General features: G+C 38.0%; 1 protein-coding gene across 16 annotated transcripts in view; it reads right to left on the bottom strand.

Annotated features, from left to right (window-relative positions):
- WDFY3 (WD repeat and FYVE domain containing 3) overlaps positions 1–26,675 on the bottom strand; it is a 251,256-nt gene that overhangs the window by 53,799 nt on the left and 170,782 nt on the right. For 13 of the 16 annotated variants that reach the window (XM_070262308.1, XM_070262304.1, XM_070262309.1 and 10 more), the window contains 12 exons: positions 24,787–25,022; positions 23,454–23,588; positions 21,042–21,221; positions 19,424–19,657; positions 13,303–13,402; positions 11,358–11,518; positions 10,063–10,292; positions 8,874–8,983; positions 7,324–7,506; positions 6,067–6,224; positions 4,957–5,034; positions 3,292–3,519 (listed from right to left, as the gene is read on the bottom strand). In XM_070262308.1, coding sequence (XP_070118409.1) covers positions 3,292–3,519; positions 4,957–5,034; positions 6,067–6,224; positions 7,324–7,506; positions 8,874–8,983; positions 10,063–10,292; positions 11,358–11,518; positions 13,303–13,402; positions 19,424–19,657; positions 21,042–21,221; positions 23,454–23,588; positions 24,787–25,022 — 2,033 coding nt within the window. The remainder of the gene's footprint in view (positions 1–3,291; positions 3,520–4,956; positions 5,035–6,066; positions 6,225–7,323; positions 7,507–8,873; positions 8,984–10,062; positions 10,293–11,357; positions 11,519–13,302; positions 13,403–19,423; positions 19,658–21,041; positions 21,222–23,453; positions 23,589–24,786; positions 25,023–26,675) is intronic. The other 3 variants (XM_070262305.1, XM_070262310.1, XM_070262311.1) reach the window with 1 other exon arrangement.

Here is a 26,675-nt window from a genome sequence, read left to right as displayed (position 1 = left end):
CTAGAAGGGGTTCCTTAACTTTTCCAGGTTTCTATTCCTCATCTATAAAACTGGGATAATAATATTAACTAAACTTCAGAGCGCTGCTATGAGCCGTGAATGAAACCACATGTAGACTGCTCTGCAGAGCGTCCCCCTCACTGTGCTTTTAAGTATTCATTCTTCTTTTCTGATTTCATGACAGAATTCAGTGGGATAGCAGATGCTTTTACTTTTTGGAATTTTCTTTGCTATTAATATTGCCAGACTGCATATCCCAATAAATAAAAGAGGACATTTAATAGCGTTTCAAATTTACAAAATATTTTGAACTAGGAAAACTAAAATAATTATTCATTCAGAAAATTTCACCATAGCAGATTAACCTTGACTAGTGTATGAACTAAGCAGCATGGATTTTGAATTCTGTAATCATCTCTCCTTTCCACCTGCTTTTTCTTTTGTTGGAAACATAAATCCAACGTTTCTTGACTGCACTGTATTTTCCGATATGTAACACATCTGTTTTATTCCTGAGACTGTCTGTTCAGATTTCACAGGCTGGCGCCCTCCTTTGCTTAGGTAAAATGCTAATGATACTAAGGTTCTGAGTGTGAACTCTGAATAGCTTATTTTGCATTTATCTGACATAGATGTTTAAATATACTTTTGTAAAACAAATGACACTGTTACAAAGAAGGAAAGGAGTAGATAAGATAAAAATATTACGGTTAAATAACTCAAACAATATATGCCTCAGTTAAATAAAAACTCAAAAGTATATACTTCAGTTAAATAAAAACTGAGTTGGTCACATATTTAGGAGAATATATTCATCTTCTATTTCAGTATTCGTGAATGGATTCAATTTAAGTGTGCTGACTCCATAAGAAATATTTTATCAAATTGCTACAGGCTTAAATTCTCATTGTCGGGGGGGAAGATTGAGAATTAGAGATTGTACTGCTGGCTTGCTCTGACAAAAGTAGGTGCTAAGAAAAGACTGCAAAAATACGGGGTGGATTAATTTTTTTGTGTAATGCATGAGAATCAGAAATTATAGGTCTTTAAGTTACAGCTGTACCAAGTATGGCATTCTTGACAGAACTGAACAGCTTTGAGAAAAGCAGACTTTAGGGAGCTATCCTGAAAAACTTCATATTTTAGCAGGTCTAGGACCTACATTCTAAGTAGCATCAGGACAGAGGCAGAATCAACGAGCACGAAATAAATGGAGTCAGGGTTTTGGCAGAGAAGAAAAGCAGCACTGGAACAGTTCAAGCTGCCCCCACGTCACAGGATACAAACTACTTACAAGGAGACTCACGTTCCAAGTCTCTTCTATAAATCTTAGTTTCTTCACTTGTTGGGAGAATCAAATATAAAGTCAAGAATGTGAAGGTACTTAAGCCACGAAGAGTTTTGAAAGGAAGTTTTCAGTAAAATATAATAAAACTTCTACACTGGGCAAATGGTTGGACTTTATGACCTCTCATATTCTAAAATCCTATTAACCAAATATGCAAGAAGAGCAAACCCAAACCGTTCTTTAGTGGATGAGTCTTTGTAGCGATCTGAGTTTTTGGAGTTACATTAGGTTTTACTATATCTTATTTACTTATTTATTTTTTGTGAGGAAGATTGGCCCTGAGCTAATATCTGTTGCCAATCTTCCTCTTTTTGCTTGAGGAAGACTGACGCTGAGCTAACACCTGCGCCAATCTTCCTCTATTTCGTATGTGGGACACTGCCACAGTTTGGCTTGATGAGCGGTGTGTAGGTCCATGCCCAGGATCTGAACCTGTCAAAGCTGGGCTGCCAAAGTGGAGTGCACAGACTTAACCACTATGCCACCAGGCAAGCCTCTAAAATCTTTTAGAGGTAGCTAATGCTAGGGTGAGACAAAATATGGAATACATTCCTTTGAGAGATGGTAACCTTTCTGTCCAAGGTTAATTAAGCACAGCAGTCAGATTCCTTGGGAGGGAGAGAATCTTAAAATATGTTTTTCTAGACTATATTTTCAAAAAGTTATAACATGAATTTTTTTGAAAATTTAAATGACATTAAAGGAAGGCATGAAAATTCCATGTATCAAAAAGAAGAATAGATTTTTTTTAAAAAATCACAAAACACTGGTCTAAAAGTCAGGGATTCCCTAGGGCTACCCTACCCAGCACAGTGGCATCTATCCACACATGGATACTGAGCCTGTGCAACGTGGCCAGTCCAAACTGAGAAGTGCTGTAAGTGTAAAACACACATTGCATCTCAAAGACAAGGTACAAAAAATAGTAAAATACCTCATAAAATAATGTTTCTCTAATTGATTATACATTAAAACGATAGTAGTAGGATGCTGGACATGATTGTCTGTGAGATCCCTTTTCAGTTTCCCAAACTGTGACTCTACGACAAGAGTGAATTTCTAAGGAGAAAAGCACTCTTTGTTTTGCAGGTAAAGGATTATTGTTGGACACCAAAGAGTTGAATTACCACTTAGAAACGTTATAAGGATTTTCAGAATTAAAGTCAGTGGATGTTGTTACACTCCTGTATTTTCTCTTCTTTAATGTGCAGTGACTTTACCGGGAAAGAATGTACTTTTCCCAACTTAAAAACATAACTCCTGGAGCATTATCAGCTTAGACAAAATTTCTCCAGTGATGTACAAAAAGCTGAATGGAGTCTTTGGGAAGGGTAACTTGTCTGACTGCAAAGGGACTTAAGGGCAAATGTTTGTTTTAAACCTGTGGAGTCAGCGATAAGGCTTCTTCACATAAATGGAAAAATCTACATATTCAGGCTATTTTTCTTTAGCTGTTCTCTATATTTCTCCAAAGAATACTGCTTAGTGCTAATATTTATTTTATTTACTTAACACTCACTCATATAGTGCTCATTTTGTGCCAGACACTATTCAAGTACTTTATTAATTTTAACTTACTTAATCCTCCCAACAGCTTTTGAGGTGGAATGGCTTTTTTCTCCATTTTAGGCATAAGAAAACAAAACCCAAAGAGCTAAATGAACTGTACTGGGTCACCGGGCTAGTCCAGTGGCAGAGCCAGGTTTTACGTCGGGCAGCCTGGCTCCAGAATCTGCGCGATCTAAACCATTTCACCATGAAGTCTCCTGTTGTACTGCTGCATCTTTTCATTCCACCACCACCATCCTGACATTATCAACTTAATATAGTTTATTGAATTTCCTAAATTAGATATGTTAGGTAATTGACCTATGAAGGAAAAATGCTTAGAAAGAAGAAAAATGTGAAAGAGCCATTACAGACATTTAATTCTGCATACTCACCGCCACATTTGTCTCTTGTTCTGTTTCTGGCACGTAAGGATAATGGTTATAAAACATGTCATTTCGCACCATTTTTTTCCTCATTCTGCAGGGTCCTTCTGTCATCTCCAGCATCCACTTGTCTAGATGGGAACCAATGGGGGGACCCCATAACCCTCGCTCCCGCAACAGTTCGTACTCGATTTGGCACCACTCTTCCGTCACATACTTCAGGGCATTTTGCTGACGCTAAGGGGAGGGAGTCCAGGTTGGTTTTCAAGCAAAAGCAGGAGAAATAATTAAAAGTCTACAAATAACTTAAAACCAAGTTATCCATATCATTTCAGTCAATACTATAAAAGTAAAATTACACTCATTTATGCTTAAAAAGTAAGCTACCAATTTTGAGAGAAGCTGAGTTTTTTTATGGTGGCCCAACGCAATTATTTTCGCATCAAGTAAATGACAGGTATGTACAGGGCAGAGTGTGCAGTAAGGCTGAACAGAGTTGAAAGAACTATGTTACTTGAGCACAGGAAAGGTGGTAATATTACTTATGAAAATACATTGAAATGGTTGTCCAGTGTGAGTTAATAAATAAACATGGCAATTTAAGGATGAATCTCCCACTCCTGTATTGTAGAACAGCTACTAGAACATGGATAGGAAAAAATCTAGGAAAACAGATCAAGAAATATTGCCAACACACTGGATTACTGGTAGTCTTGATAAGATTTCCAAAGATTTTAGGTAAAGAAAATAAATAGGCAGCTCTGACAGGGAACTTGACATTCACATACATATAAAAGAAAAACCATTTTCTATTGGCCACTGGGACAGATCCAAACCATTTTGACTTAAATGGAAATTTATGACTTGGTATAACTTCTTGCTATCTGTCCAATGCAAAGATGTATAACATTTCAACATAGATCACTATAACTGACTTACCTAATGATTCATGGAATATAAGTATGCAATTTAAGTCTAAGAATAAAGATCTCTTTATACAACTAACAGAAAATATTATTGAATAAATAATCATGAAATTATACGATATCATAGGTGTACTTATGTGTTCCTGGGAGGCAGGGGAACCCCCTGTAACAACCAAGTAAATAGTGTTATGTCCATAAAATATTAGCAGTTTATCTTTTAGAAATCTTCAATAGACCTATTGTTTTGGAATTTAGGATAACTTGAGTATTATGAATTTACCAAGAAGCTTTCATTGAATTTATTTTTACTGACATAATCATCAAGCAACTATAATAAAAAATAACTTTATCTTTTACTCTTTTAGAATTTTAAGAGACTTCTCAGAGACTTTGATGCATATTTTCACAATCCCCTTGTTAAGTCTGAAAGAGAGGGATCTTTCTCACATTTTAATTTTTATTAGGAACAAAGACATGCAATATGTCAGAACCAAATGTTAGCAGGATTCAGCTGTGCATATTTCTAGTTTGCTGCGTTTTAAATGCAGTGTGCCTATAGAAAATTCAAAATTTTCCATCTTAAAACCAAGGGCCAAAGTAGCCGTCAGCAGGGATAATTAAAAATCGTCATCTGAGGATGAATGCGGTTCAGTAACTTACCCTTAAAATGGGCAGGAAGACATCAGGAGAAACAGTGTCTTTTCCCATTTGAGGAAGGCAAACCATTACTATGGTTAGGAATTCTTACCTCCTGATACTCCTTATACTGTGTGTCCACTAAGTCGCGAACAACAGCGATATGCGTAAACATCCACTGAGAAATCTCCTAACAATGGATGGAAAAGAGTCTTAATATTTCATGGACTTCCTGGAATCAATGAGTTAAATAGTCTTGAATTTAATGCTGAACAATTAGTTAAATTTCTTTTAAAGTACCACTACAAAACAAAAACTCTAAAAGATTAATTATGCGATGAATCTAACAGAGGCTTGTGTGATGAACACACACACACACCCATGCCCCTATAAGGGACAGCGTGCTGCCTCAACCTCTGGGAGTGCTGTCAGTGCTGTCAGCACCTTCAGGGTTCACCTCAGCTGCAGAGAGCTGCCCAGGCACCCCACATCCAACTCCTGGTTGATTTGGGGGTAAGCAAGCCCAGCCTTTTCAGCTCAGTACAGGCCAACCCAGCTGAGGCTGTTGCTGGAGCCTGACATTTCCCTGTGATCAATCCTGCTTCCTTCTTTTCCCTTCCACAGGTGTCGACCACAAGGGCACCCCAATAAACCTCCTGCACACTAAACTCCACCTCAGTGTGCTTCCTAGGGCACTCAACCTGACACGTGGAGTCACTGATACACACTGTTTCTCTCAGACCTGCTTCACAGTTGCCACTAAGATTCTGGGATGGCAAAGGAAGTGTGATGAGGAGAGAATGTGGATGAATTAAAAAAAAAACAATCAGGTATATACAACAAGATTACAAAAAATAAAAAGCCATTTTGTTTTACTATTGCTTTAAAATTTATATAATTATCAATAAGAAAATTGAAAGTACGAAAAAATTGGGAAAAAATTATCCACAGTCTGATCATACATCAATATCCAAATCTCATATCATATCCAGTTATGAAAATGGATATAAATACACATTCATAATGCAATTTTATCATAATAAAATGGAAGAAGTTCTCATAATCTGGGTTATTTCTCTTTCTCTTCTAAAGCAAAAATGCAGAAAAGTTCCATTTCAAATCATATGCTTGTGCATATGTTAAGAGTATTATACAAAACACGACAACTAAACCTTGAAATATAAATTTCTAATCATATCTTCAGTGAAACTAAACAACGTACCTGGGTGGAAAGACTGTGTTTATTCAGACCACTCTCCTTCCGATTCCTTCTCGACCCTGTTAACTTGGACAGACCAAAGCCGCTGCTGACACGAGACAGCTTGGATTGGGTGGTGGGCACTAAGGCTTCTCCTCGACTTATGCATTTCTTTTCATGGGCTGTGAAATTAAAATTACATTACTTTACAATTTCTCCACGTATCTGTCAGTCTCACTTTTAGTACTTTCGCATTACGGTTACAAACCACAATTCTGTAGTAATCAAAAGCAGCTTACGTTACAGACGCTCTCTTAGAATTACACACTGACTTGCTGGTGAGCTGGTATAAGGATAGCTGCCTGACAATTACTGTACTAGCTGAACTTACATTTGACTGAAACTTCACAGCTCTGCAATAATACGTAAATTTATTTCAACTGTAGTCAGATTCTATGTAAATAATAATTCATAATTCTCTATCTAAAATCTTTGATGCTGGGTATAACTTGGGATTTAGAATGTTTTGGATTTTAAAAAGGTGATATGGTTCATATACTATATATTATATAACAACATCCAAGTGTCTAGGGTAATAAACTGTAATTTAACACATTAAAATTTTGCAGGAAAACGTATGAATATTCACACCAAGTGGAATAAATAAAGATAGGTTAGGTTTTGTTACCAAGTGAGTTGTGGCACCAAATTAATGAAAAAACCTTCAGTTTCAGGGCTTTTTGAATTTCAGAATTATAGATAAAGGACTGTGGACTCATAGCCAAGACCGTGAGGACACTAAAGCTGTGAGCAATGTATGATTTTCTAAACTCATAGATGCCTGATGTATAATACATCTAAGATTTCTTTTTTTTTTCCTTTTTCTCCCCAAAGCCCCCCAGTACATAGTTGTATATTCTTCGTTGTGGGTCTTTCTAGTTGTGGAATGTGGGATGCTGCCTCAGCGTGGTCTGACGAGCAGTGCCATGTCCACGCCCAGGATTCGAACCAACGAAACACTGGGCCGCCTGCAGCGGAGCGCGCGAACTTAACCGCTCGGCCACGGGGCCAGCCCCATACATCTAAGATTTTTAAAAAAATCTGAGAAGAAAAGCTACATCTCAGTATAATCATTCTAGAGCAGGTTACACTGTATGGACTTTCAATTCTACTGCCATCATAACATCCTTTTGAGAAAGTTTTAATTACATATCTAAAACGCGTCCCTATCGAACAGCCGTGTGTGCATCTCTTGGTCATGTGACATGCAGGCCTTCTTACCCAAATGATTCTGCCAGCACTTCAAACTAGCTTCTTCAATGAGCGGCCTTGCCACAGCTATGTCCACGTGGCCCCTTTCGTTCACAGGTAGAGTGACTTTGAAAAGCTCCTCCAAGACTTGTTTCTTACTATGTATCAATTCAGTCCAAACTCTGTTGACAGCTTTTATGAGAAGCTGACGCCCTAGGAAATGAAAAAAAGCAACTGATGAAAAACACAATATAAGGGTAGTTAGTATTTTTCTTCATGTTTTACATCTAAGAATTTCAACTATATTACTTAATTGTCGAAAAAATACATCATATCATATGCATATAGGTAAAAAGGATTATCAGATAACCAAAAATATGGGTGGTCACTTGGAAAACTTAAAAAAAATCTTTATATTCATGCAAAGAGACTGCATTTTTATTTATAAAATTGGAAATTACATACATATTTCATTCTCTAGCTTCTTCTATATAAGAACTTATCCCCCATTTAAAAGTAATTTTTAGATCTGAACATTTAAAGTAAGTTCAAAATTGAGTTAGTCGTTCTTGAACATTTAGCAAAAGGAAAGAAATAATAAACAAACATTTTTAAAGGGTTTTACTACTAAATTCCATCTTGCTTTGGACACCTTGCTCATTTGTCTGACTCCTGCTCTAGACCAGTCCACCTTTAGCAAGCCTCAGAAGCACCTGGAGAGCTTGTTAAAACAGATCGCTGGTTTCCACTCCCAGAGTTTCTGATTTGGTAGATCTGAGTGGGGCCAGACAATCTGCTTTTCTAACGAGTTCCCAAACGATGCTGATGTCGCTCATCTGAGCACTTCACGTTGAGAACCAATGTTCTAAACTGTCAGTTCCTTGCAGGGGGTGGGGGGGAGCGAAAACAATCACTGTGTTCTCAGTATCTGGGGTTCAAGAACTTCTGGTGAAAGAAGAGAGACTAAATTAATACTTAAATGAATGAAAGAAGGAGCAGTGGACCTCCAAAGGATAAAATCATATGCAAAACTACCACACTGTATCGCTGGGGAGACAAACACTGCCGTAATTATCTCATTGTTTTCACTAACAATGTGGAAATAAGAAATCAATCCACCCAAAGACTTTCATGCACAATACTTACAAAATCAATGGGAAAACTAAATTTAAAAAGAGAGAATAAAAAAGAGTAAAATGGTAGTACTGATACCCCATCTCAAGCAATATTTGCCTCTAATGTGATATGCCTAACACAACCGACAGGCAGCTCTCGTTATGGTTAAGTGCCAAGTTAATATCTGTACTACTAATTGTGCAAAGGTAAAAAAGGTACCATCAAGTCTTGCAGCATTACTATGAAATGCTGACAGCTGGCAGTATTAGTGGTTAGTGGTTTTCCCACCTTGGCATAAGGAGTTGGTGCATGTCAGTGGACATATTGGTGTACGTACAGGTGTACCCTACTGGGAGACTGGTTGTCCATGTTGGCAGTTTATAAAAAGTCAAATTTTTTTGTTATGTTTTAAAAATTGGAAATGAATGAGTGGGGAAAAAGGGGGAAAAAATCAAAGTAATTACCTTCGCTAATATCTTGGCTGTAGCCACCATCTGGTTCTATGTCAGAGGGGATCATAATGTGCCATGTAGTCATGCGAGCTTCTGCTTCTAGTCCAAATCCATCCACGTTGCTGAAAAAGTCCAGTCAGTTTAAACTATTTGAAGAAAATGATAGCAGCTGAAGACTATAATGACTAGGTATTATTCCGCAGACACAAGTAAATGCGGGCTCTATCACCAAGTTCCATAACTGGCAGACAGACATTCAGCAGATGCACAAAACAGAACTTACAGTTTACCTTGAAAATGCCACGTTTAAGGTGTGGTCTCAAATCCAGCTGACTAAATGTAATTAAACTAAACTATATCGTAAGGTGAGCATCTTAATATTTAACATGCTTTTTAATCACTCAACATTTTTACCTAAAAACTACAAAAAGTTCATTTAAGAATATTCTCTTCTGTGCCTGCGCCCCATCTCCAGTCTCTCATCTCACCACTCTGCTCCGGGAGCATTTTCCCAAACACGCCATTTCTTTCTTCCCCCTGAGCAATCCCACGCATGGCTCTTCCTTCCCACATCACTCTTCCCTGTCCTCTTTGGAGGGTTAACCAGGTTCAAGATGCACCTCAGCAGGTGTTTCTTCCAGGTCAGGGGGCCGGCCACCTGCTCCCAAGGCCTCTAGCAGAGTCTCCAGCACACCTGACTGGTGTCGCTTACCTGTCTGCCTTCCCTCCTAGACTGCACGCTCCAAGACCCCGCCACAGGGTCTTTCCTGCTCACATTTCATCCCAGCCCCTAACTCACGGTCTGGCCCCCAGCAGACACTAAAGAAGTAGCTGTCAAAGCAATCAATGGAAAAATACTAACTTCACGCATTTAACATATAACATTGTATTTATTCATTGCATTCTTTTCTTTTTAACTTTCTTAACCTCCCGTCTATTTTATTTACTTTAAAAGCACACTTTCTAAAATTATACACATGACATATGGTGGTTAATAAAAAATTTAAAGATATAGAAAATTAAAGAAAAAAATACTCATTATTTCACTGCAAATATGCAACACTTGTCTTTTACCTTTTGCATGAAGTTTTAAATAACACTGAGATTAAAGGAAAAAGAAATGTTACCACCAAAAAAGTAGAACAAAGAGTCCTGGTGGAATAATATCAAAGACACAGTAATCTGAACCTAAAGGAGTTACCTTCCAACATGTAGATTAATGAGGCAGTGAGCCAGGCAGCTGATGAACTCTTGGTCGTGGTTCCCGGGCCCCAGGATCAAGTTCCTGTTCACAGTCAGGACCCGGAGCGAGTCGAGGAGAGCCACCTGCTGCGGCACGGTTTTGTGTGCCCGTGAAAACTGGTACAAGACAGTCCTGTTGAGGCAGTGGTAAACCGCATCCAGTGACAATCCCTGGGATCTTCTTTTTGACTAAAGATGCGAAAGATACTTCATTTAGTAAAATGGACGAAAAGAAAAGATCTGCTTATCACTCGCATATGAACATTAGTTTACGTACCAGATGCCATGCTAGGTCCTGGGATGCTAAGTTAAAAACTACAAAGCCCTTGCTATTATGAGGTTCCGAACCCGAGAGACACATAAACATAATTTAACGAGAAGAGGGCTATGTAAAAATACACCTCCCAGTGAGAAGAGCTGTAACACTCCCGTGGGGAGGGCTGCCCCCTGCCCCCAGAACACGAGGAAGTGCCATCTGGGTAGAGCTCCCACCACACAAGTTTTGTTAGGTTAAATGATCTCTACTCAAAATTACTGAAAAAAATTACCTAAAATCAACATTTTAGAAGTAGTGAAAAACTACTTTTGACATTCTAGTTTCATCCTCTCACTTGAGAACTTTTCTTTTTGGCTTAAATACAAATTTATCTCTTAAAAGATTCTTAGGTGACATGAAAGAACCTATGCACCATATGCTAATAAACCATAATAATAGTATTTCCTATTTTCTATATTCCGTGTTGAATAATATTAATCACTTGTGCCAAATCAGGCCAATATGGCTTAGTCAAAGGTACCACAAAGACATACTAAAATGACATCTTCAAAGAAACAAGGACTATAATGCACTTGGTAAAGATTCAATTATGAGAAGAGAATACTCCTTTAATATCAACTCTTCATGCTCTGTTAGCCTTTACACACTGATGTATTATACTGTAAAAATCTATCAAATCATGTTAACTTACTTAAACCAAAAGGAAGCTGTCTAGCTATGTGGGCAGCAAAGAGCAAGACCAGTGGGAGGCCAGTGAAAGCCCACAGCTTGAGAGAATGAGGCAACTTTACAAGGACTCACCGGCTCCAGGCTATGGGGAAGGCGGGAGGGTTACAGGTCTACAATTTTTTATTCACTTTTAATAAGCTGAACTCTATATTAAATGTTCACATTCATTGTCTTATTAGTTACACTTATTTGACACCTTAGGCAATAGGAAAACATGTACTTTACAACTAATAGTGACAATGGATTACCTGTGCAATTAGTTGAATTATAAAATCTATAAGAAGTTTAGATTCTTTGTTGAACATGCCTTGCCAAAGCTTGTCCACCACACGTTGTGTGAAATAAAACACATTGTTCACCAATATCTGGTAGCTTCCTCCACTGGTAATAGGCAGAGATGCATCTTCTCCTAAATTCCAGCAGGAAAAAAATGTCTAAGAAAATTGATATCTACCAGCACAAGACCAGATCCTCAGACAAATCAGGCTAAGGCAAAATGAGTACATCTACTACATTGAGAACTAAGACCAGGAGCTCTTAGGTACCGCTTTAAGAAAATGATGTTCACGTCTAGAAATCATGATAAATGCTAGAAGAAATAACTTCTGCAGGATACATTGAAGATTGACACTGGGAAGTTTCCTACTGCCTTAAGACAGTTGGTGATAAGCAAATGGTTATTCAACGTAAACTGTCAGTGACAGGTGATCTCCATTTGAGAGAAAAATGAAGTCAGTTTATTAGCGGTAAATTGATTCTGTGTAACTAATAAAGGGTGAAACAAACCATCAAGCAAAACTCTATTTTGAGTATACCTTTAATAGCACTGAAGCAGCACAGGAAGAAGAGAGGTTCAGAAGAATTGGAAAATAAAGCACAATCAGTGGTGGTGGTGCCACGGGGTGCAAAACTCTTCACTTTTTGTCTTTGTGTAGTAAGATGACACTACATAAGTAAGATTCTCAAGTGATAAAAACCAATACGACAGTTTGAGCTGACATCATGATTTGCAAGTTGCATCCTAAGATAATACTAAAGATTTCTTGGTAAATTTACTTTGCAAAAAAATGATAATTTAATAGCATGGAGGTTCTAGGATTAATATTATTATCAGAACTCAAGTAGCAAATATACTAAATCTTTACTTACCCTTCTCCTTTAAATTCTATTAGTGTTTTACATATAAATGTTAGCTCCACTATAAATGTATCAAATTTTATATTATTATTGTAATTAAATAGAGACATACAGAAAAAACATTTTAATGTGTTTTGAATTTATGTCCTGGAAGCCATCCTAAGAATAACATATACATACAAACATATATATATATATACACACACACACACCCATGACCCAACAATTCCATTCATAGGTACACACTCAAGAGACATGTGTAAATATTATACACATATGTGGCCTATAGGAACAAGAATGTTTATAGCAGCTTTATTTCTAATTGTCTCCAACTGGAAACTACCAAATGTCCATCAACAGTAAAATGGATACATTTAGATATTCATATGATGATTACTAGTGATGAAAATAAATGGATTCCTGCTACATGCAACAGCATGGATAAATCTCACGAATATAATGTTGAGTGTAAGAAGCTAGACTACAAAAAATACGTACTGTATTCCATTTATGTAAAGTTCAAAAGTAGGCAGAATAGCTGTTGTTTTAGAAGTTGGGACAGTGATTCAGTGAGTAGTAACCGGGTCAGGGCGGGAGCAGAGTTTCTACGGGCGCTGGTGGTACATTTCTATCTGAGTGGTTTTATACAGACATGTCATCTGGGTGACAACTCATGGGACTCTACATTTATAATTTGTTTATTTGGATACTACAATGAATAATTTTTAAAAGTAGAAGATATTCACAAAATACAACCTGTTCACATAATACGGTTTTTAAAACTGCTTTCTTTTTCCTTGTCCTCTTCCTGCCACCCGAGTGCCCAGATGTGGACAAGCACCTTAACTTCTTCCTGCTGGTGGTTCTTTATCTCCGATTCAAAGGAAAAAGCTGGAAGGGCCTTTTCCTCATTATAGAAAAATACCAATAAGAGGGGAAAATGCATAGGAAAGCAGGAAAGAGATGAAGTTAAAAAGGAGATATACTTGTGGTTTAGATAGAGCAGGAGAGTGATTATAGGTAGTTCTATAAAGTGAAAATAAAACATAGCATTACCCAATAACACATCAGCCGCAAGCAAATGGTCCATCACACTATCCAGAATGTAAGTCTGAAATTCTTTTTGCTGAGTTCTCGTAGATCTTTCAGGGGAAGCCTAATCAATAAAATTTAGAATTAGAATCAGAACTAAACAAAGATAAGGGCTCAACCACAGCTATATTACCAAATGTATCAAAAGGATTAAAAAAACCTACTGGTAAATAATAAGGAGAGATGGTATATATGCTTACACTCGTTCTCTTTGTTTTTCTGACCATACAATTAAAAAAATTGAAGCCGAGGTGAAACATCATTGTTTGAATTCATTCCTCCAAAAGCAGTATTCTAGACATTCTAAGTATTTAATAAATATTTGATGATTTATTATTATATCCCATTTGCAAAAGAGATCTGGCAGTTTATAACGAGATACAGATGAAAGAAATCATAAAGCCATTAAAACAAATACAAAAGTTCAGGAATACTAGTAATCAAGAGGGTAAGTCACTGGGGAGGGGAATACTTATATCACAAAGTTAATTAAGCACACAATTTAGCTCTGAGCTTCCTAGGTGTCAAGGAGGAGGAAAAAAGATAATACGGTTTAAAAGCTTTTTATTATCTATAAAAAGAAGCATACTAGATGGTGAGCAAGGATGTTTTCCTAAAATTGTTCTGAGAGGAGATGTTCTTTGTGGGTTCTTATAAAGAGGATAATGAACAATCCTATAGGTAGTATTTTTGATAACGGTTCTATATAGTACAAAGATGATTTTAAAAATTATCTTGAATAAAAGCTTAGGGCACAAGGTTAAACTGTACTCTTCTGAGGGCATTTACTGGTAATTAGGGTAATATAATCCAGGTGTATAACTTTCATTATCCAACCTGAGAGGTGGATAAGCTTAGGAGTCTGGTATGATACTAGAATAATTTGGGAGAAAGTGAAGGATATGTCACGCTTTTAACCTTAATAAATTTTCCTGCGTAGTTGAACAGATTAATGCAACAGCCAGCAGGAGAGCTGTGGCCAAGGCCCTCCTCTGCTGACTGTACACCCACACCCACCAACTGAAGAGAAAGTGAGAAGTACTAAGTGATAAGAAACAGAACGCCAGGTCAATGAGGATGACCTGGTAATCAGATCACATACCATTTTACTGAACAGCTTACTGAATTTACAAATTTACAAGTAGTTTACAATTTACTCATGAAATTTACTAAGGACTAAGGCTCCTTAGTAAGTTAAGGAGGATTTAAACACCGCTGAAGACAACAGTACACACTCAGGGTCATAATCAGTTCAAAGTGGTTAATGGCATAAATAATAATGAAGAAGGTTTATCAAATCTCAACTAGACAAAGTTTAGGAGTCTGAAAGACAGAGGGACCACAGTACATAGAGAAGTAGCTTGACCAATCAAAATATTTATTTTTACTTAATTAAAAGAGATTCTTCTGTATTCCATAAGGATTTAAGACTGGCTTAGTCACCAACAGGCATTTAATCCTGATTCCTCTCACTGAAGCTGTTCCCCCAGTGATCATGACCCAGAATTTACACTTGTTATTGGCCCTAACTGCCAAGTTCAAATGTTCTTGCTGAGATATATGATATACAGTAGCCTAACTTCTAAAGGACTTAAGATTTTACGAATGCATGTATAGTTGTCTCTGAGGCTTTTTTTTAAACAATTCATTGGACTACTCTTATGTACCAGACACAGTGCTTAGTTTTGTGTACACTATCTCATTTAATCCCCAAAATATCCCTTTGAAGTAGGTTCTGTCATTCCCATCTCAGAGATAAGGTGACTGATGGTTAGGGAAGAAGTCACTTGCTCAAGTCACAGCTGGGATTCAAACCTCAGTGTCTCGGATGCCAAAGTTCACGGCCTCACCTGCTATACCATACTCTTGCAGCTCTACTAAAAATCTCCACATTGAAGCTAACAAATGCACAGCAAGAGCAACTCTGCTACAACCTCCTCGTCAGTTTTTTAGAGAAAGCTGGCTGGCCCACCAGACAACCGGGATGAGTTCAGGGCAGAATGAAGACACGGTAAGCACTAGGATCTGCTCTGGCCTCTGGCTGTCACATCTGTCTTCCCAGTGAAAACAGTGAAGCCAGTCAACGTAAGTCTTCAAAGTATCACAGCCTCCTTTTTTGAGGCCTGGGGACACCATGCAGAATCTTGGTGCATACAGGCCAGACAGCCCACGGGCATGTGCTGCCCATGCTGAGAGCAGGAGGCTCTGGGAGGAAGGTCTTTGGTCCTCTGCTCTGCTTCTGCGATGGGCTGAAGCCTTTAAAGAAGAGGACTGTGAGTTTCCTGGTTCTGACAGCAGTATCCCTCTTGGCTGATTTCTCCTCTCCGTTATTTTATAGTGCTCTCTTTGCCCACTTTTGTCACTTTTTTTCCTTATTTATTTCCCTGTAGTCACCCAGGGTGAGTTTCACTCTGATGTGAATGGGGAGGTCTTTTTAAAGATGGTTGGAACAGGGAGTAGTAATTCCTTAGACGATGGAAAATTGCCTACGGTACGAGACAAGCACACACTCCATTCAGTCCCCTTAGTTTCATTATTCTTCCTTCAGGGGTCAACAAATATTTTTTCACCTGTTCTTGTATACTTTCCTTCCACTGCCATGGTGGTATTCATGTGCAGCAAATTCACTTGGCCCTTCATAAGAAGTCTGGCGGTGACAGCAGAGGACACCGATAAATGGGAGCTGGGAGAAGAGTCACTCCTCACCCTCGTAAGAGCCACCATAGGCCACTTAATTTCTTGAGTAAGTCTTATGTTCCAGTCACTGTGTTACAAATCGTAAATGTAACATCTTATTTAATTCTCACAATAACCCTCAGAGACAGGTTCTAATATTACATCATTTCAAAGATGGGCAAACTGTGATGGGTAAAGAGAACTGAGCTTGTCCAAGGTCATCCAGGTAAAACCAGCCCACATTTAGTTTCCCAAAATAGTTTTTGCTTGGTGATTTACATCTATTTAACTCACACAGCAATCCCGCAGGGGAGATAGTATATAATATTCTTCTCCAGAGAATGAATTTAGCTCGGTGAGAGAAAAATGCTTATATAATGAGCAACAGGGCCAGAAACCAAAACAAGTATTTCTCACTCCCAAACCCATGCTCTTTCTATTACACCACACTGCCTCCCTAGTCTTTGGCTTCAGTGTCACTCAAGCCACTCTATATGCAAGGGAATTCTTTATTTTTATAGACTACTACTAAAGATAATGTCACACATTCTTTTATAGATATAATCAAGCAAGTAGATATTCTTATGATGAAATTCCTACAATCATACAAGACTGAAGATGGCCTCGATTGAGTTTAAGACACTGAAAATCAGTTGGTTTAAGCCCCTTTCTTTATGTGGCTAAGTGGTAAATCGATGTAATAATTCTCTTCATGAAGTTCCTCAGAGATAATGACTTCATAATCATAACATTTAACATCATATGCTTGTAATTTATTGTTTTACACCATAGGGAGACATGGAGTGCAACAGTATTTTCACTAAATATCTTTTGTATGTGTATTCTGTATGTGTGTATTAGACTTGAAGTTCCTCAAAGTATTAAGTACTTTTTATTTCTATTTATTTATTTTTTTTGCGAGAAAGACTGGCCCTGAGCTAAACTCTGTTGCCAATCTCCCCCTTTTTGCTTGAGGAAGACTGTTGCTGAGCCAACATCTGTGCCAATCTTCCTCTATTTTTCATGTGGGACGCCACCACAGCATGGCTTGATGAGCAGTGTGTAGGTCGGTGCCTGGGATCTGAACCTGTGAACCCCAGGCCACTGAAGCAGAGTGTGCAAACTTAACCACTATGCCACTGGGCCAGCCCCTCAAGTTACTTTTTAAAAGCAAATTTGTATACCCCTTATTAGGTGGTATCATATTTCCCTGTTTGGGAACTGCCAGGGATGTAGTGATAGTTAAATAATTCAAAAATACTTAAAGAACACACCAGGGCATTGCGCTAAGTTTGCGAGAGATAAAAGGACATGTGAAAGTTGGGCCCTAACTTTGAGGAGTTTATAATCTACCTGGAGTTTCCATCTTGACACTCCCCGCTTCTCCCTGAAATACAACCCTATCACCCAGACTGTACAAGAAGACACAACTCCACTGTAGGCAAGTCATGCCCACAACAAAGCGAGCCTTGTGGGTAACACACGGTATATCCAACTTTCCTTCCCAAAACGTACAGAAAACCAAAACAAAGGACAATTACATGCTTTATCTGTGGTTAGTTATTAGGGTGCCTACAAGATTGAAAATGCTATTACTAGAAACATATACTCACCTCTTATCTTCCGCATACGTGTATTTTATTTTTTTGGCTCAGTTATGCTTTGTTGCACACACCTCTTCTGACCTTTATTCTCTTATTTTCTGATTACCATTTCATTTTGCATAGAACGCTTCAAATTCTTACCCAATGCACTAAAATAATGGCCATCTCTCACTGTTAAAGTTTCCAAAGACGGCAGGCTCTAACCAGGCATGCTTTTAAATTCTACCACACGGATTAGGCATGAAATCAATTCTTTTTCTGCCAATATTCAACACTGTGGTCCTGGGTAAAATGCTTACTAGCATTACCAGTATCTAAATTACATCAGTGATTTCTTTTAATTGACCTAGGATGTTTTCACATGAATAAGAAAATATCTGCTGTGGTTTTAAGGTTTAAAATAAAGTTAACTGTATCAGCCACTAGAGGGAGCAGAGGGAGCACAGGCTCAGCTGTCAAGCTGCTGAGAGCAGGGATGACGCTCCTCAAAGGGAGAAGCACTTGGTCCTCTGCACTGACTGAACCTTTCATAAAATGTGTTATTTTCAGAGCCCCTGGCACCTATGTACTGCTTGACCCTGTTCATATGAACTGGCCAAAAGAATATTAATGTATAGGCAACAATTATAAATGAAATTCTCTTTCTGGGATCTTTCAGTTTCTCTTGAGACTTTTCTAGGTAAATATTTGGTTTCAGGGATTGCCAATTTCTAGAGCCAGCAGTGTGGCCACTTAGGGCTCATTTTCTGATGCATCAGCTGATTCCTATCATTTATCAGGAGAATGGGCAAGGACAACGGACTAAATGTTTGTGTCCCTCTCAAATTCATATGGTGAAGCCTGAACCCTCAGTGGGACGGCATTCAGAGGGGGAGCCTTCAGGAGGTCATTAGGTTTAGACAAGGTCATGAGGAGCCCCCATATGGGATCAGTGTCCTCATAAGAAGTGGAACAGACACGAGAGCTCTCTCTCTGCCATGTGAAGGCAGCTGTCTGCAAGGAAGGAAGAGAGCCCTCACCAGAACCCGACCAGGGTGGCATCCCAATGTCAGACTTCTCAGCCTCCAGAACTGTGAGAAATAAACATCTGTTGTTTAAGCCACTCAGTCTGTGGTACTTTGCTAGAGCAGCCTGAGCTGACTAAGCAAGCAACCTACAAACTTGCTGCCTTAGGGAAAACTCACTAAGTGCACATGAGCACCCACTATGTGAGACACACCATGTCTTAAGCTGCACAGGATACTAACAGCAATGATACCTGGCAACGACCTGTAAGAGGGACTGAAACAGGAAGTTACAAGGTGAGGAGACAATGTAGCCATAAATGTCCAGGGAAGGAGTTGGCACACTAAGGCTTGTGGGCCAAATTCAGCCTAAGCCTATTTTTGTAGATAAAGTTTTACTGGAACACAGCCATGCTCATTTGTTTATGTATTGTCTATGGCTGCTTTCTAGCTACAGTGGCATAGTTGAGTAGTTGTGACAGACTGTACAGCCTAGAAGGCTGAAAAATAATTACTACTTGGCTCTTTACACAAGAAGATTGTCAATTCCCGGCCTAGTGAAAGGGTGATAAAGGACTGAATTAAGGACATGCTTGTGGAAATGGAAAGAAGAGAAACTAACTGATAGTGCCTACAGCACATCTGGCATAAAACACTCCCCCAGCCCATGATATGTTCTGTCTGCACAACCCAGAAGAATTAGAAATCTGAAAGGTATGTGGCAGAAAACTTGCTTGGTTATTAATGTTCTATTTAAAAAAACAATGCAAAAAAGATGCAAATGCATTTCTTTGTCTTTACCTCCAACAGAAGATCAATTAGTGGAGTCTGCTTGCTGGCCGGGGTAAGACAGAGGTTGTCTATTATCAAGACCCGCATGAAGTCAAACACAAACTTCTTAGCTGGGTGATTGGTCAGATAGGTCTTGACGCCCACGTTGCAGTACTCCGACTGGCTTCTGTTCATCCCTGTGTCCGCAGCAAAGGCTTTAAATTCTTCCGCTGGAGATCCAACTTCATCATCGAGATCAGTCACCTAGTAGAATCAAGTGGAAAGATACGCTAGTCACATCTGATTTTGATGTTTTTACTTCCATATTTCCCAAAAAACAAACTATAGCAGCAACAGTATTTTCCCTCAGATTTACCTACAATTTAACTATTCAATGAATTATTTCACTCTGCTCTATTTGACCCCTGCTTTCGAGGTAGTAATCGGGCACCATGTGTCATGCATGGTTACTCAACATGTGCTCTTCTAATATTAAACTAATGACTGGCCACTAACAAGATATCTGTTTTATGTTGAATTTTATCTCTATTGTGGGTAACTGCACTTAAAATAAATAAAATAATAAAATAAGAAAGACTATATTTGCGTATGTGAAATCTACCTACTGAGACGTCAAATATCACAGAATTACAGATAAAGAGCTGGTACAATAGTAGCATTTAACGGCTAATCAATTTTTGTAGGTTAAAAAAACCCCAAATAAACAAAACAAAATAACAATAAAACTAGTGCCAACTTTGAGCCAATAGAAAAAGAAAGAAGGACTAGAAGACAGATTACAAGATGCTGACAAGGAAAAGACACTGAGATATGACCGAAGGTCAGTTTTTACCAAAATCCAGGATTTTAAAATTATAAACAAGCCAGGGTGTTAAGGTCATGTGTTATACTTGTCTTTCTTCTAAAAATCCCCATAACTTTAGAATTCGAGTATTTCACCTTTATACATGGAGAAAAATTTTATGAAGAAGGTGGTTTATTCCAAGCCCTAAAGTGGTGGTGGAAATAAGAGGAAATATCACGAGATTATGAAGTACTGGGGAGGAATAACTGTCTTTGGGCTTGTTTTAAAGGAAAAAAGAAGTATCTAAACTATATATGATTATAGTCTAATAACTTTCCATTAAATTAGTGCAAAATAAGAAAAATAACAGTTGAACCAAATTAGAAAAGTTGAGCAGAAAGGACAAACATTTCATTTTTTATAAAGAAAACCAGTCCTATAATTAATTTATAAAGACGAAATTCAAGAAATGCAAAATTCATGAAAAAAAGTAGAAATAAATGTGATCTGACTAGAGTTCTGTAAGCTAGAAATCACATTTCACAATTGCAGAGCTGGCATTGCATAAAGTAAGAAATGGATGCACCACTGCTTGGAGAGGGAAGTTACTAACAAGGGCCTTAGGAGAATATCGTAAACGAAAACAGGGAGTCGAAGGCACTGTTCTCCTCAGGGAAAGCAGGAGAGTGTGAGGAGAGGGACACAAGATGGTGATGGAAGAGTAGAAGCAGAAAGTTGGGAAACTGTAACTTGGTCAGAAGCTTAAAAGACTTGAAAAAAAAGGTCCGATAACCATTGGAGCAGACTAATTGCAGTTTTGCCATTTTCCTCCCCCTTTCCTACCATCTCTGAGTAAGGGCGAATGTTGAAGGGGAAGACCGTGGCTGCTAATGCGCACAGGAAATCAGGGCTCATCCACATGGAGGCCAGGTCGGGAACGTTGTGATACAAGTATCTAAAGAACTGCATCAGCGTCACAGGGTACTCTCGGAGCCAAGAGCCCTCTTCTTCTGATTGCCAAGGCTGTCATGGGGGCAAGAAGAGAAATACGTTAGAGAAACTGATCCTGCTAAAAATTATTTTAAAAATCCATTCCTCACTACTCTCCTAAAACAGCATATATTGATGGTCCAGGACTCTTTTATGAACCACACACATGAGCAAACACACAGGCAAACAAATCCACAAATAAGCTAAAACAAAACAATACCCTAGAAACTGACGAGACGTTTGTCTATTCATTGAAATACTCACAGCTCAGTCACTAGAGTCAGTGGTTTTGATTATTTATCATTATCAACATGAGTATAGCTGGTGCCAACAGTGGCTGTATTACTGTCAAAGGTGCCCCATCCTCCATCATGCCAGAGTTAGGAGTAAGATAAAAGATGGGGAAGTTACTTCATCTTTCTGAACCTACTGTCATACGCAAAATGATGAGAACAATGCTCTTCACCATTATCAACTGTGATATATAATAAGAAATATATATTCTGTCTTTGTCCCATTCCTGGCACAGAGCTAAAACCCTTGGAATGTCCTAAGTGATCAGAGCCATAAATACGTCTTTTGTCAATGATAATGAGCCCCCTTCCACACCAGGGTTTAGGTTAATGAGGTGACTTTTGAAAAGCCTCTAAGGATGAAGACTTGCCAGGGGAACCAACCCGTGACTAGATGGTTGGAACTTAACCTAACCCTCTCCCCCACAACCTCCATGGAGGGGAGAGGGGCTGGAGATTGAGTTCAATCACCAACGACCAATGATTTAATCAATCATGTCTGTATAATCAAGCCTCCACAAAAACCCCAAAGCACAGGGTTCTGACAGCTTCTGGGTTAGTGAACATGTGGAGGTGCTGGGAGAATGGCAGGATGGAGAGGGCATGGAAGCTCTGCGCCCCTTCCCACATACCTCGCCCTATGCATCTCCTCCATCTGGCTGTTCCTGAGTTATGTCTTTTTATAATAAACTGGTAATCTAGGAAGTAAAATGTTTTCTTGAGTTATGAGAACCTCTGATTTACGGCCGGTGGGTCAGTAGCACAGGTATCAACCAGGACGTGTGGCTGGTTTCTGAAGTGGGGGTGGGGCAGTCTTGTGGGACTGGGTCTGAGCCCTGAGCCGGCGGGATCTGATGCTATCTCCAGGTAGACAGTGTCAGAACTGAACTGCACTGTGGGAGACCCAGCTAGTGTGGCAAAACCTCCCATGTATTTGGTGACCAGAAGCGGCAGCGGTGAAGGAGTACGGCAGCAGAATATCGAATAGAGGAGACACACAGGAGAGTGCTTTCCCTTACGTTATACAACAGTGATGATGACGATTAAAAAATAACAATGAAAGAATATATCTGAACAATGCTTATCTTCTGATACTTGCTCAGAGAGTGGCTGTTTTTATCTTAGATTTTTATATTTGTTTATGTATAGGAACCAAAATAAGAATCCCAAAGCATTCTAAATTAATACATTTAATAGTAATGTTCTTTTCTTAGATGTCATAAGAATAGTTTTGACTAAAATTAGATTTGTCAGGCACTTGTAACCCAAAGAATCTAGTTAATAATTCCTCTTACAATGTGATCCTAAATTGTATAAACGAAGTCATTACTCACAGTATTCCTGTAAGATAGATAGGAACGTATATTTTGTCATTTATTCTTTCAATTCTTCATATCCAAGTTAGAAATAATTAGAATAAAGAACAAAAAAAAATATACAAAATAAAACTTGCACTGAAAACATTTTTAACCCCTAAATGAAAGTCATTTTAAAAGTTCAAATAATATATTACTGCAATCACATGTGCTACAATATGTCCATTATATACATGTACACATGGTAATATATATTTTATAACACTAATAATATCAGTTAACCCTTACCAAGTGCTTACTATATACCAGGCATTCTTGTAAGTGCTTTGTGCACATACTAACTCATTAAATCCTCACAACAACCCTAAGAGATAAATTCTATTACCACCAGCATTTTATCCCTGAGGAAACTGAGGCATATAGAGGTTAGTGTGTCTTAAGAACCAGAGATGGGATTTGAACCCAGGCAGGGCTTCAGAGTCCATGGTCTTAACAACTGTTCCTATGTCACGTTAGAGATAACAGAACGGAGAGGCTGAGGTTCCAGAGACCACGGAGAAAATAAACAGTTATGTTACCAAAGGATTCCTCTATTTTAACAAAATATCCCAGGCAGGAGAAACCATCAACAGGTGTCATTATCCCAGAAAACTTACTGAATTCAGCATGCTGCGGAGCATTCCCAGTAATAAAAAAGCAGCTTCTGTGCACACATTATGGATAGAAGAGACCACAGTTCCACTGGAGGCAGGAACTCCAAAGATAAATGTCCAAATGGAATCTAAATCAAACTGCAGAGGTGAAAGTGAATCAGATTAGCCATTGTCAATTTTTTCCAGTAGAGATGAGACCCTCCTAAGTTCTAATATTCTGAAATTCCTTTGAAGCTAATTAATTTTTTCCCCAAAGTGAGTACTGATAAAGAGGTGGAGACCTAGTACTCCCCCTCCCGTATTTTAAAACTCATTTTTACATTTATAAAAAAAAGTGGATACTATGTATCCTCCTGTCTTAAGTACTATGTTAAAAACACTGTTTTCCACTTTTTTCTCTGAAGAAAACAAACAAAAATAAAATACATGCTAATTAGCCAGGAGATGAGATTACAGAACTGACGATTTTAAGCAGGATCTTTTGGAAAAGCATGTTGAACTCACTTTTTTCCCCACTCTCAGCAATGTTCCCATTCACTTTTAGATTACGTACAGATAAGATTTGACAAAATAAAAATCAGTTTGAGGAGCTTTATTCATAGCAGTTTTACATAACACTTACGAGTATGGTGTCAAGCTTATTTTGAAAAATTACATAACCAACCAAACTCTGCTAAGCATGAATCTGTATTTTGATTCAGTGTAAGGGTAGAGACTCAGTGCTTTCATTTAAAAGGTTTTGTCAATTACTAGAATTGATTTGAATAGCATTTGACACTATGATGGAAGTATAGCTGAGTTTACAACTAAATGCCTAAGTCTTTGCAGTGCCAGAAACATAAGATCTACACAGATATCCACAGTAGTCTTCAATTAGAAATCAAGTCAAGTCATGCTGCTTTCCTAATGTGGACGTCATCTATCACTGAGAAATTAGAAACATTTTTCTAATTAACTTGCACTAGGAATCCTGTCATACCCACACACTAATTTATGGTATATATACCACTCTCTTCAGTTTAATTCTACAGAAATTAAATTATGTTTCTGGACAAAATCACATCAAAGAATTCTTCAGCTCGCCCTTAAAATATCATCCAAAGTCTTTAGGCATATATAATCATATAGAGTAACCACATATACATAGAAATGACCAAACAGGGACAAAAGACTTTTTGGGAAAATTTTCTATGGTATTTGCAGATTTTTCTGCCCCAAGTCAAAGGCTAAATGTGAGAAAGGGATGGAATCAGTTGGTTTTACTGTGATTTACCCATTACCCTATGGTGATTTTGGGGGCACATGTAATTACTTACACCTACTAGGTAATTCCTACCTGGCAACCCTGCTTACATCGGCTGCTGCTGACAGGCACACTGACCTGCAGGTTCTCAGGCAGCTCACTAACTGGCTGCTGCAGAAACAATGCCATGAGGAGAAAATAGAGGGCAGGGACATTAGTGTGTTTAGGGAGGAAGGACTGAAGAACTGGAAAACCAGGAAAATGACAAGCATCCCGGTTAATCTCCCTGACTGTCGATCTCCCACCAGCACTCCTGCCCACATTGAATCCTAAGAGAAGAGGAAATATAATAAATACAAAATTAATAACCGATTACCATCTGCATTAACAAAGAAGAGAGTAATTCAATATATGTCACATTTCTATCCAGAACATTCATATTAAATAGGCAATTAACTATTCAATTGTTGAATTAATCTTTTAGTCAAAAGTTTTCTTTATTACTCTGACTTTAGCAAGGCTGTCTATTAGGACACAGGTCTTGAAACATAGCTGAGGCAATCAGATATGAGAGGTAATATAAATTCTACTCATTAAAAAAGAATGACCTCAAAAGAGCTCTAACATTTCCCTAAGAAGAAAGTAAAATTCAAAATATAGCCAAAATTTAGGATGCTACAAAAACGTAACTTAAAAATATAACTTCTATAATGTAGCTAATACATTTCATTTGTTCTGAAAATGATGATAAACTAGTTAAGGTTAAATTATCTGTGAATTTAGAGACAAGACAAAATGAATAACCAAAACAATCTTTCCTCACAAGGTGGTCTGTGATTCTGTTGGAAAGCTGTTTGGTAGTGGGACAGCAAATCCGAGCCCACCATGATTGTGGTTATCTGAACATCCAGAGTCCTTTCTAGAAACACAACTCTACCAGGAGATGGTCACTGCTTACTGATGTGGCTTACAGCATCATCCTGTCTATCAATCCTGTTTCCTCTGTTATATGACAACTTTCAGCATACAACTCAAACATTTAGTTCTTTCGCCACTCCAAACCTGTGACAGCACTCAGCACAGAAGGAATGCTGGCCAGAATGTTCAATGGAATTTTCTGAACAGTAAACAAGAGATGAAGCATTGATTTCTACTCTGAAGCAATTTTCACTTCAAAAGAATATTCACATTTTTTTCCAACTTCTTTTTTCTAGGATGAAGTAAGCACATACTTGCTAATTAAAATAATCAAAAAGAAATTTGTATCTAGGTGGCTTTTTAAATATTTCATCCTAACCAACTGCTCCATGTGATGTGAATTACGAAGTATGCTCTTCTAATTAACAAAAAACTGTACAGCAATTTACCAGTCTCTTTCATAGATCATCTCATTTCTCAAATACGATGAACACGTGAGTTAGAAATCGCTATTACCCTTTTTATGACATAGAAAATATGTGACTTATTCAAAGTCGTAAAGTTAATGAGTGGCGGCACCTGAACGTGGAGCCTGCTGCCCCTATTCAGAGCGTGTGAGGTTATGCTGTCTCCCCTGGTCTGAATGACATCGCCACAGTTTTGAAAGACTGGCTGCCTCAGGACACTGCGTGATTTTTGTTTATAGTAATTCTAAATGAAATTATGAGCATAAAAAAGTCTTGAGCTCATACATTAAATAGGAAAATAAATTTTGATTAAACTACAGGTCCTAAATGAAAATCAATACTAGCAGTCATTTTCCTTTCTAAATTCTCACACTTCATTTTTCCCAAAAATTAATCTTAAGGAACACTTAATATATTATTAACAATTACACATTAATTTAGCTTCAATTTACAGCGACATGGAAGGTATTTTTATACAGAAAAATTTGACAGAAACTAATAAATGTGAATAAAACATTCAAAAACATTAGGTTGCTCATCAGATGAAAGAGAAATAGAATCAAATGAGATGTGTGTATATATATATAATAGATATCT

The sequence above is a fragment of the Equus caballus genome, chromosome 3, assembly GCF_041296265.1.
Source record: "Equus caballus isolate H_3958 breed thoroughbred chromosome 3, TB-T2T, whole genome shotgun sequence".
NCBI classification, from domain to species: domain Eukaryota; kingdom Metazoa; phylum Chordata; class Mammalia; order Perissodactyla; family Equidae; genus Equus; species Equus caballus.
Note: the sequence above shows the minus strand (reverse complement) of the source record. Positions and strands in the feature narration are given on the sequence as shown.